A 12,714-nucleotide genomic window follows, 5' to 3' on the forward strand; every position below is an offset into this window, starting at 1 on the left:
AAAATGTGGAATTCACTGCCACGGGAGGTGGCGGCAGCTACAAGCATAGCCAGCTTCAAGAGGGGATTGGATAAACATCTGGACTTGGAATACATTTGGAATACTGTGTACAATTCTGGTCACTGCACCTCAAAAAAGCATATTATAGCATTGGAAAAAGTGCAGAAAAGGGCAACTAGAATGAATAAAGGTTTGGAACACTTTCCCTACGAAGAAAGGTTAAAACGCTTGGGGCTCTTTAGCTTGGAGAAACGTTGACTGCGGGGTGACATGATAGAGGTTAACACGATTATGCATGGGATGGAGAAAGTAGAGGAAGAAGTCCTTTTCTCCATTTCTCACAATGCAAGAACTCGTGGGGATTCGATGAAATTGCTGAGCGGTCAGGTTAAAACGGATAAAAGGAAGTCCTTCTTCACCCAAAGGATGATTAACATGTGGAATTCACTGCCACAGGAGGTGGCGGCGGCTACAAGCATAGCCAGCTTCAAGAGGGGATTGGATAAAAATATGGAGCAGAGGTCCATCAGCGGCTATTAGCCACAGTATATATAAATATGTGTGTGTGTATTTATGTGTGTGTGTGTATATATATATATATATACACTGTCACACACACACGCACATATACATATATTTATGTATGCATGTGTGTGTGTGTATATATATACACACACACACACACATGCATACATACATATATGTATATATGTGTGTGTGTGTGTGTGTATATATATATATATATATACACACAAACACACACACACACATATTGGCCACTGTGTGACAGTGTTGGCCTGGATGGGCCATTGGCCTAATCCAACATGGCTTCTCTTATGTTCTTATGTCCATTAGTGGCTATTAGCCACATCTTATCGTTGGAACTCTCTGTCTGGGGCAGTGATGCTCTGTATTCTGGGTGCTTGGGGGCCCACAGTGGGAGGACTTCTAGAATCCTGGCCCCACTGGTGGACTTCTTCTCTTTTTTGGAATAGTATATTGGAATAGTGATTGTAATGCAATGTGATATATCGGAATATATTTCTCTGACCTAACACTGCACCACACCTCTGAGGAAAGAATGCTGTTAGTTAATTCCATGCCTGAGTGGAGATAAATGGAGTGTAACAACAGAGCCTCAATTTGTTACTCTGAAAAATTAAGGATACCTTTACACATGTCTCCTACTTTGACATATTTATTGCTATATTGTTTCCCCTCAATTAAATCCAAATAAACAGTAACCTAGAGATTATATAAACTTAACTTGTTATCGGTGTTTGGCCTTTGCATATGTCAAAACATCTTCATTAAGTTGTATGTTCATCTGCTATTCACGTATGTAGAGGGATTTGAAATGTTAACTTCCATTTTAATGCTTGCACAAGGGAGCTGATACTTTGAATAAAACTTGGTTGGCCTTAAAGGAGACATTGGACTCAAACTTTGTTTTAATGAGGGTTGCCAATCTCCAGGCGGGACCAATCCTGGAGATAACTGTGCAATAATTAATCACTTTTACTCCATTTACTATACACAGTTGTATTATTTTATATTGCTGCTTGTAATAACATCAAAACTAAGCAGTATGCCATCTCAGTAAACACAAACATTCATTACAAAGACACGATTGCAGGAAATACAAGAACTTCAAAAACAAACACTCTAAGAATGCAGTAGCAATTCAAAAAGTCCTCCAGGAAGATGAAGAACAGTGAAATTACTTCTTTACTACAGGTACTCAACATTCCTTCAACAATAAAATCGAAAAAAAAAATGCTGGTTGGCAATTTTCTTCAGCAATAAATTGTGACACACTTCCTAGGTAAATTTCAACGTGTTTTGGTGACGTCCTTCGTCTGATACAATTAATTAATTATCCGGAACCGGAGCTCAATAGAATACAAATGCAGTGATAATGATTATGATATTGGATTTATATCCCGCCCTATACTCTGACTCTCAGAGCAGTCACACTCTCCTCTATCTTATCCCCCACCCCACAACAGACGCCCTGTGAGGTGGGTGGGGCTGAGAGAGCTCTTACAGCAGCTGCCCTTTCAAGGACAACTACTACAAGAGTTATGGCTGACCCAAGGCCATTCCAGCAGCTGCAAGTGAAGGGGTGGGGAATCAAACCCCATTCTCCCAGATAAGAGTCCGCACACTTAACCACTACACCAGACTGGCTCTCTATTAGAGCTATGGCTGACCCAAGGCCATTCCAGCTGCTGCAAGGGGAGGAGTTGGGAATCAAACCCAGTTCTCCCAGATAAGAGTCCGTGCACTTCACCACTACACCCAACTGGCTCTCTATTAGAGCTATGACTGACACAAGACCATTCCAGCAGCTGCAAGTGGAGGAGTGGGGAATCAAACCCGGTTCTCCCAGATAAGAGTCCGCGCACTTCACCACTACACCCAACTGGCTCTCTATTAGAGCTCTGGCTGACCCAAGGCCATTCCAGCAGGTGCAAGTGGAGGAGTGGGGAATCAAACCCAGTTCTCCCAGATAAGAGTCTGTGCACTTCACCACTACACCCAACTGGCTCTCTATTAGAGCTATGACTGACACAAGACCATTCCAGCAGCTGCAAGTGGAGGAGTGGGGAATCAAACCCGGTTCTCCCAGATAAGAGTCTGTGCACTTCACCACTACACCCAACTGGCTCTCTATTAGAGCTATGACTGACACAAGACCATTCCAGCAGGTGCAAGTGGAGGAGTGGGGAATCAAACCCGGTTCTCCCAGATAAGAGTCCATGCACTTAACCACTACACCAAACTGGCTCTCTATCAGAGCTATGGCTGACCCAAGGCCATGCTAGCAGGTGCAAGTGGAGGAGTGGGGAATCAAACCCTGTTCTCCCAGATAAGAGTCCGTGCACTTAACCACTACACCCAACTGGCTCTCTATTAGAGCTCTGGCTGACCCAAGGCCATTCCAGCAGGTGCAAGTGGAGGAGTGGGGAATCAAACCCGGTTCTCCCAGATAAGAGTCCACGCTCTTAACCACTACACCAAGCTGGCTCTCTTTTTCTCAACAGTGGTCAGTCAGTCAGTTCCTCACAACTGGCATAGCGGTTCTCCAGTTGTGAAGTGCCGCTGGGCTTTAATGTTGTTGCCATGGCATAGAGTGGGGTGGCCCGCGGTAGCTCTCCAGATGTTTTTTGCCTACAACTACAACTACATTGCCCAGGCTGGCTGATGGGAGTTGTAGGCAAAACACATCTGGAGAGCTACCGTTGGCCACCCCTGATAATAGAGCGACCCTTTGTTCCCAAGCAAAGCTCCTTTTTACGAATCAGATGGCAACGCACTCTGCCCATGCTCAGAGGGGCCGTTGCCGGGCAGCCACGGAGCCAGCCCCGCCTCCTTCCCTTCGCCCCGCCTCCGAGGCAGAAAGAGCCCTGTCCGATCGATGCGCTCGGCGCTCTGCTCGCTGCGCTGCCTCTCGGCTCTCCCGCGGGACGGCTGCGGCGGCTGGGCCGGCGACGCGCGCCTGCGCAGTAGGCACCAAGATGGCGGCAGCGCCGGGAGGGCTGCAGGAGGAGGCGCTGAGGCGGAAGGAGCGGCTGAAAGCCTTGCGGGAGCGCACCGGCACCGCGGCCAAGCAGGTCGGCCTCTGGGAGGCGGGGGTTGCCGGCCCGGGTGGCGGAGGGCGAGGCTAGGGCAGGGCCCAGCGCTTCCCGCCGTCGCTCTAGCCTGTCGGGTGGCCGCGAAGGGCTACTGCGCATGCGCAGGTCGCGTCTCGCTGAGTCTCCTGCCTCCAGCAGCGGGCAGCTCAGATGCTTGTGGTGTGAAGGTGCCCAAAGGGGTAGCCGGTTGGTCTGGACCAGGGGTGGGGAAACAGTGGCTCTCCAGATGTTTTTTTGCCTACAACTCCCATCAGCCCCAGGCATTGGCCATGCTGGCTGGGGCTGGTGGGAGCTGTAGGCAAAAAAACATCTGGAGAGCCACTGTTCCCCACCCTTTGTCTGGACTCTGGAGCAACAAACCAAAGTTCGAGTCTAGCGGTGCCTTTAAGATCCACAACGCTTAATTCTGGGCGTCAGTTTTCGTGTGCATGCACAGAAGTGTGCATGTACACGGAAACTTATACCTAGAATGAAGCTTCGTTGGTCTTCGCAAGTGTGCATGTACACAAAAGCTTATATGCAAAATCAATTTTTGTTAGTCTTCAGAAGCGTGCATGCATGAAAGTATATATAACCAGAATTAAACTGTGTTGGTCTACATTTCATGCAAATGAAAGCTTACACTCAGAATTAAATTTTGGTGGTCTACAGAAGTTTGCATGTACACAAAAGCTTATGTCCAAGGTTGTTGGTCTTCAGAAGTGTGCATGCACATGAAAGAACATAGGAAGAACATATGAAGCTACCTTATACTAAATCAGACCATTAGTCCATCAAGTCAGTATTGTCTACTCAGACTGGCAGCAGTTCTCCAGGGTCTCAGCTGAGGTTTTTCACACCTATTTGCCTGGACCCTTTTGAGTTGGAGATGCTGGGGATTGAACCTGGGACCTTCTGCTTACCCAGCAAATGCTCTACCACTGAGCCACTGTCCCTCCCCTAAAGAACATAAGAACCTATGAAGCTGCCTTCTACTGAATCAGACCCTCTTTGGTCCATCAAAGTCAGTATTATCTACTCAGACTGGCAGCAGCTCTCCAGGGTCTCCAGCTGAGGTTTTTCACACCTGTTTGCCTGGATCTTTTTAGTTGGAGATGCCGGGGATTGAACCTGGGACCTTCTGCTTACCAAGCAGATGCTCTTCCACTGAGCCACCGTCCTTCCCCCTTATGTCTAGAGTTAAATCCAGTATCTTATCTTAAGCTTTGTTGGTCTTAAAGGTGCCACTGGACTTAAAATTTGTTCTCATAAATGCAGTAATTAGTCTTCCTAATGGGTGGAAATTAGTGGCTCAGTGATAGAGCGTATGCTTGCCATGCCAAGGGTCCCTGGCTCAATCTCCAGCATCTAAGACTTGGCAGTAGGTGATGGGAAAGAGCTCTGCCTGAGACCCTGGAGAGCCACTGTGAGTCTGATCAGATGATACTGACCTTGACGGACCGATAGTCTGATAAGGCAGCTTCAAGTGTTTGTGTGTCCCCTGATTCATGGAGTGTAGGTGATCAGTATCTGCTCCATTGTCTGTCCTGAATAGAGCATAGACTGTACTGATGTGTGGAGATTTTATACTCTGGCAAATGTCTTCTTCCTTTTCTCTGATGAATAGAGGGTAGACTGCACGGATCCATTGAATCCAGTTTAGCTTTTGGTAAAGGTCTTCATCACTGTCTTTAGCAGAGGTTCGACTGCACTGATGCATGAACGCTCAGTTCAGCTGTTGGTCAGTGTTTCCTTTGTTGTCTGTTTTGAGTGGAGGGTAGACTGCTTTGAGGCATGGAGGTTCTTTTTAACAGTTTGTGGCTCAACAGCTGTTGGCAGATCTCTTCTAGGAAGTTATCCAGTCCACTCTGTCTTACACCTAAGTCTCTTAGGCTTGTTTTTCTCCCTTACGAGGATGTGCAGTGGTTTATATCATCCTTTGTCTGTCCTTCGTTTCCTCCTTGCATCGACCACCCTGTGAGGTAGGTTAAGCGGAGGGAGAGTGAGTGGATCAGGCTCATCTGGCAAGCTTCCGTGACACAGTGTTAATTCGAACCTGGGTCTCTGAGATCATGGTCCAACACCAATCGCAAATGGCTAAATGTGTCTACTTTGGTGGCTGTGACTATCTCTGTAATTTTTTTGTAACTTGGTTGTGGGACGTTGTTCTCTCTTAATCTTGAATATACATCCAAGCGGGCAGCCATGTTGGTCTGTTGAACAAAGCAGGAGTCAAGTGGCACCTTTAAGACCGACCTGTTTTTATTGAGAACGTAAGCTTTCATGTGCTCTTAAGCACATTTCATCAGACGAGGCATCCAGCACAGGGAGCAAAGCCAGACAGAGCTGAGCAGAGCCCTACAGAGCTGGTAGGCAGTGGCCCAGAATGCAACATGGTGCAGATTTAAGAACCAATGACAGTGAAGTGAAATTATCTGGTAGGCAGGGGTTGAGAATGTAAAATGGGACAATGACAGAATACTAAAATTAACCAATTGAGCAAATCTTTGATCTGAGTAGCATGAGCATGCGAAAGCAACAAAACAGCAGTATGCAGTAAAATTAATTTGCTCAATTGGTTAATTTTACTGCATATTGCTGTTTGTTGCTTTCTCTTCCTCCTATTCCGTTTTATTTTCTAAACAACTCTGTAACGTAGGTTAGGCTGAGAGAGTAACTGGTGAGGTGACTCAGACCAATTTTGCACCAGACTTTTAATCCTCCTTTAATCCTGTCTCCAAGATGACATTCTAAACTAAAATCATAGAATCATAGAGTCACAGAGTTGGTTTCTCAGATTCTAGTGTAGAAAATCAGTTCTGGGACAGAGTTAAACCAGGATTAAAGGTCTAGTGTGAAATTGGTCTCCGTAAATGTCCTGGCCAAGTGAGGATTTCATTTCGGGTTTCCCCAGAGCTGCAGACCTCTTGGGAAGCCCTTCCACATGGGTTCAGCTGAGGAGGTTACCAGCATATGCCATTCTTTCTGAAAGGGCCTGCCAGCGTGAACAGATTGGGTGATATAGTGGAGGTCTATCCTTGGTCTTTCCTAATTTCAGCTGCTTAGGATAAGGGGGCACAGCCTTATGGAGCCCATGGGCCCCTTTGGAATTCTGACACAGTGTGTTGGGCATAGCTACAGAATGGCCACACCCTCCACTCCAAAGAGTCTCAGAGCAGCTCACAATCTCCTATATCTTCTCCCCCCACAACAGACACCCTGTGAGGTGGGTGGGGCTGAGAGGACTCTCTCAGCAGCTGCCTTTTCAAGGACAACCTCTGCCAGAGCTATGGCTGACCCAAGGCCATTCCAGCAGGTGCAATTGGAGGAGTGGGGAATCAAACCCAGTTCTCCCAGATAAGAGTCCACACACTTAACCACTACACCAAACTGGCTCTCTATTAGAGCTATGGCTGACCCAAGGCCATTCCAGCAGCTGCTAGTGAAGGAGGGGGGAATCAAACCCGATTCTCCCACATAAGAGTCTGTGCACTTAACCACTACACCCAACTGGCTCTCTATTAGAGCTTTGGCTGACCCAAGGCCATTCCAGCAGGTGCAAGTGGAGGAGTGGGGAATCAAACCCGGTTCTCCCAGATAAGAGTCCATGCACTTAACCACTACACCCAACTGGCTGTCTATTAAGGGGAGGAGTGGGGAATCAAACCCAGTTCTCCCAGATAAGAGTCTGCTCGCTTAACCACTATGGCTGACCCAAAGCCATTCCAGCAGCTGCAAGTGGAGGAGTGGGGAATCAAACCCAGTTCTCCCAGATAAGAGTCCGCGCACTTAACCACTACACCAAACTGGCTCTCTATTAGAGCTATGGCTGACCCCAGGCCATTCCAGCAGGTGCAAGTGGAGGAGTGGGGAATCAAACCTGGTTCTCCCAGATAAGAGTCTGAACACTTAACCACTACACCCAACTGGGTCTCTATTAGAGCTATGGCTGACCCAAGGCCATTCCAGCAGGTGCAAGTGGAGGAGTGGGGAATCAGACCCGGTTCTCCCAGATAAGAGTCTGCACACTTAACCACTATACCAAACTGGCTCTCTATTAGAGTTATGGCTGACCCAAGGCCATTCCAACAGCTGCAAGTGGAGGAGTGGGGAATCAAACCCGGTTCTCCCAGATAAGAGTCCGCACACTTAACCACTACCCCAAACTGGCTCTCCAGGGAACAACATTTCTGCCACTGACCTTCAGTCGCAGTGAAGTTCCTTGTGTGGTGGCGGCTGCTGCGGAAGCAGCATTCTTTAAAAATTCTGCACAGCCAATGAGAAGCCTCGCTGGCCTGAAACTGCACCTGGCCCCACCCGCTTTAAAAAAAAAATTGGCAGGCCTTAGGCAAGGCGTTAGCGGTGCTATGGAACTGATTGGCATTATTTCGGAATCTTTGGTTTAGGATTTGCGCTGCCCTGGTTTCCTCCCTCATCTGCTTCAGCTCTGCTCTCCAAGGCCGATGCTTTCATCTGCAAAAGCTTCTTCTTTTTTTTTTTTAATTAAAAAGAGAAGATGATAGCAGAAGGTTTGCTGACTCTCTTCCCTGCCAATGCCCTCAAGTCGCTGCGCGGCGATGAATTATCCATGTCAAGAATAAAGCGATCTGTCTGGCGAGATAAGCCGCCTTCCTCTCCGCTCATGGTTTATTAATAGTCCGGCTAATAAAGTTTTCTGGCAGCTCGAGGAGCGGATGGCTTCAGACAAGGGCTTGTTGCTCTATCGCATTCCCATTGGAGAGTCTAGATAATGTTTTGGGTGACCTTTTAGCCACTGAAAAAGCTGGAAGGTGCAATGGAAGCCTGGTATGGGGCACAGCCCCACTTACATTGATGGGAATCGTGCACATCTTCCATGGGTCTTTGTGAGGTGTTAAAAAATTGGCCCCGTACTTGATTCCCCAGTGTCTGGTCTATTGCACCTCTGTACGAAAGAGTACAGAGTACAAAAGAGTCCGTTTGGTGTTTTGGTTAAGTGTGCGGACTCTTATCTGGGAGAACCGGGTTTGATTCCCCACTCCTCCCCTTGCAGCTGCTGGAATGGCCTTGGGTCAGCCATAACTCTGGCAGAGGCTGTCCATGAAAGGGCAGCTGCTATGAGAGCCCTCTCTAGCCCCACCCACCTCACAGGGTGTCTGTTGTGGGGGAGGAAGGTAAAGGAGATTGTGAGCCGCTCTGAGACTCTTCGGAGTGGAGGGCGGGATATAAATCCAAAAAGAAGGCTAATAGATGGGGGAGAGGGAGAGGTGGAAAGAAAGCAACTTTAAATGTATTCTCCAAGCTGCCTACTGACTTGACTTGGATAAGTGCTTTAAAGCAGGGGTCTCCAACCCCCGGTCCGTGGATCGGTACCGGTCCGTGGTCTTAGCAACTGGGCCGTGAGTTGTATAATTATTTCATTATATATTACAATGTAATAATAATAATAATAATAAGACATTGGATTCATATCCTGCCCTCCATTCTGAAGAGTCTCAGAGCAGCTCACAATCTCCTTTACCTTCCTCCCCCACAACAGACACCCTGTGAGGTGGGTGGGGTTGAGAGAGCTCTCTCAGAAGCTGCCCTTTCAAGGACAGCTCTGCGAGAGCTGTGGCTGACCCAAGGCCATTCCAGCAGCTGCAAGGGGAGGAGCGGGGAATCAAACCTGGTTCTCCCAGATAAGAGTCCGCGCACTTAACCACTACACCCAACTGGCTCTCTATTAGAGCTATGGCTGACCCAAGGCCATTCCAGCAGCTGCAAGGGGAGGAGCGGGGAATCAAACCCAGTTCTCCCAGATAAGAGTCTGCACATGTAACCACCACGCCAAAATAAAGTGCACAATTGTATCATCTCAAAACCATCGCAACCCTCCCCCACCCCACCGATCTGTGGAAAAATTCCCCAGAACCGGTCCCTGGTGCCAAAAAGGTTGGGGACCACTCCTTTAAAGAGACTTGAAATGCCTTCTACAAGTCTGCTGATGGGATGATGGGGACTTCGAGATCCACACAATCTGTTTGAAAGAGCCACATGTGGCACCTGAGCCGCAGTTTGGCCCCCCCTGGCTTAAAGAATCCCTGACAGTTGTTCATCCAGCTGTTTGTTAAGGAGTGCCAGTGATTAGGCACTCACCACGTGACCTTCCAAGACAACCAATCCCATTGCTGAACTACTCTTTATAGAATACAATCTGAGAGAGGTCACTATAATGAATTACACAACAAAAGAAGCCACATACTGAGTTGCAACTGATGTGAAATTGCTGCTGGAGACGCTCTGCGTCCCTCTTTTTTTGAAAATTGTGTAAAGAATCTATATAATTGAATCAATATTGGTCCCAGGTCTGATGAAGACTGGAAAGAAACAAGCATTTAATCGATTGGCTTGTCACCACACTACTTCGGGACTTGAATATACAGGTTTAGGACATTTGGACTGATTTCTATATACTTCTTTGTAAATTGCTCACTAGCTTGCCTTTTTTTGTTGCGTGAACTACTCTTTATGGCAGGAGTGGCCAACGGTAGCTCTCCAGATGATTTTTTTTTTTTGCCTACAACTCCCATCAGCCCCAGCCAGCATGGCCAGTGGCTGGGGCTGGTGGGAGTTGTAGGCAAAAAAGATCTGGAGAGCTACCGTTGGCCACCCCTGCTTTATGTAAACACCCCGCCCCCCCCAAGTATCCAACCGGCATCTTTCTACCAGTAACTTAAACCCATGATTGCTTAGTCCTATCCTCTGATGCCAACATGTCCTCTGTCCTCTCTGTCTGTCCTTATAAGGGCTGTGAAGGTGGCTAGCGATTAAAAACATACGTGATAAAATTACGTTATAAAACTATTAAAAAAAACCCCCTTCCCAAACATGGTCACCCAGTGAAGTTCATGAGCAGAGATGCAAATCAGGGTGTCTCCTGGTCTAGTCTAACACTCTGATTACTGAACCATACTTGCTGCTATGCTGCACAGCTTCCGCCCCTAGTAAGAACTTCTGTTCTCAGCGGTGGCTTTGTTCCCGCAGATACGTAAGGCAATTGCAGCTTTCCCCAGGTGTCTTTGCTTTTGAGAAGCAAAACGGCCAGCAGAACTCACTCGCTTTGCTTTTGCGTTGCACTGTGTACATCAAAGCTCTTCTCCCTGTTTCTGTTAGGCAGTCATTTTCTTTCCCTGTCAATCCCAAAGACCACAATTCAGATTTCCTTTTCTTTCCCTTCTCCATTCTGTTTTTTGCCCCAACAGAGCATTGCTTAGCTGTCTTACCTCTTTCATCTGAAGATATGAGCAGTAAAGCAACTATCTGTAGAACCTGTTTTTTGGGCCCTGTGTGACTAGAGTGTTTGGCTGGATGGGCCATTGACCTGATCCAACATGGCTTCTCTTACATTCTTATGCTTGTAAGAAGTGAGTTTTGTGGTTGTCCAGTCGCACAGTCGAGTCCGACTCTTTGCGACCCCATGGACAAAGTCACGCCAGGCCCTCCTGTCTTCCACCATCCTCCGAAGTCTGCTGAAATTCGTGTTTGTTACATCAGTCACGCTGTCCAGCCATCTCCTCTTTTGCCGTCCCCTTCTTCTTTGGCCTTCTGTCTTTCCCGGCATCAGGGTCTTCTCCAGGGAGTGCTCCCTTCTCCTTGGGTGGCCAAAGTATTGGAGCTTCAGCTTCAGCATCTGACCTTCCAGGGAAGAGTCTGGGTTGATTTCCCTCAGGACTGACTGATTGGATCTTCTTGCAGTCCAAGGGACTCTCAAGATTCTTCTCCAGCACCACAGCTCGAAAGCATCTATTCTTCTGCGCTCAGCCTTCCTTATGGTCCAGCTCTCACAGCCATACATTATTGCTGGGAATACCATTGTTCTGACTATACGGACTTTTGTAGTGACTCACAAAAGCTCCTCTGCTGCCACAAATTTTGTTAGTCTTCAAGATGCTACTGCACGCTGGCTCTTTTCTACATTTTCTTCGGAAATGTGAGTGACTTGGCACCCTCTAGTCAAGAAGGTTAGTTGGGTCTTTTTAAGGTGAAGTTCAGTGTTTTCAGGATGGTAAGCCTTCTCAGAGTTCTATTTAGGAAGCAGCTGCTTCCCAAACCATGGGCAGCCCTAATGATTCATTTAGAAAGCCAAAAACTATACCCTATGAGCCCAAATATCATGTTGGGGGGAAGCTGAAGACTGGGTCCTGAGGAAGAAAATGGGAGAAGACGAGCTACATCTACCTAAGAACTTAAGAGAAGCCATGTTGGATCAGGCCAGTAGCCCATCCAGTTCAACACTCTGAGTCACATAAGAACATAAGAGAAGCCATGTTGGATCAGGCCAGTGGCCCATCCAGTCCAACACTCTGTGTCACATAAGAACATAAGAGAAGCCATGTTGGATCAGGCCAGTGGCCCATCCATTCCAACACTCTGAGTCACATAAGAACATAAGAGAAGCCATGTTGGATCAGGCAGGTGGCTTATCCAGTCCAACACTCTGTGTCACATAAGAGAAGCCATGTTGGATCAGGCCAGTGGCCCATCCAGTCCAACACTCTGTGTCACATAAGAACATAAGAGAAGCCATGTTGGATCAGGCCGATGGCCCATCCAGTCCAACACTCTGTGTCGCATAAGAACATAAGAGAAGCCTGTTGGATCAGGCCAGTGGCCCATCCAGTCCAACACTCTGTGTCACATAAGAACATAAGAGAAGCCCTGTTGGATCAGGCCAGTGGCCCCTCCAGTTCAACACTCTGTGTCACATAAGAACATAAGAGAAGCCCTGTTGGATCAGGCCAGTGGCCCCTCCAGTTCAACACTCTGTGTCACATAAGAACATAAGAGAAGCCCTGTTGGATCAGGCCAGTGGCCCCTCCAGTTCAACACTCTGTGTCACATAAGAACATAAGAGAAGCCCTGTTGGATCAGGCCAGTGGCCCCTCCAGTTCAACACTCTGTGTCACATAAGAACATAAGAGAAGCACTGTTGGATCAGGCCAGTGGCCCATCCAGTCCAACACTCTGTGTCACATAAGAACATGAGAAGCCCTGTTGGATCAGGCCAGTGGCCCCTCCAGTTCAACACTCTGTGTCACATAAGAACATAAGAGAAGCCCTGTTGGATCAGGCCAGT

General features: G+C 47.7%; 1 protein-coding gene across 1 annotated transcript in view; it reads left to right on the plus strand.

Moving 5' to 3' along the window:
• The first annotated feature begins 3,487 nt into the window (after window positions 1-3,487).
• Window positions 3,488-12,714, plus strand: part of CCDC12 (coiled-coil domain containing 12) — a 58,437-nt gene continuing 49,210 nt past the window's right edge. Inside the window, exon 1 of the mRNA XM_060247911.1 lies at window positions 3,488-3,617. Within this exon, the coding sequence (XP_060103894.1) occupies window positions 3,522-3,617 (96 nt within the window). The 5' untranslated portion in view covers window positions 3,488-3,521. The remainder of the gene's footprint in view (window positions 3,618-12,714) is intronic.

Source organism: Heteronotia binoei, chromosome 10, assembly GCF_032191835.1.
Source record: "Heteronotia binoei isolate CCM8104 ecotype False Entrance Well chromosome 10, APGP_CSIRO_Hbin_v1, whole genome shotgun sequence".
NCBI lineage: Eukaryota > Metazoa > Chordata > Lepidosauria > Squamata > Gekkonidae > Heteronotia > Heteronotia binoei.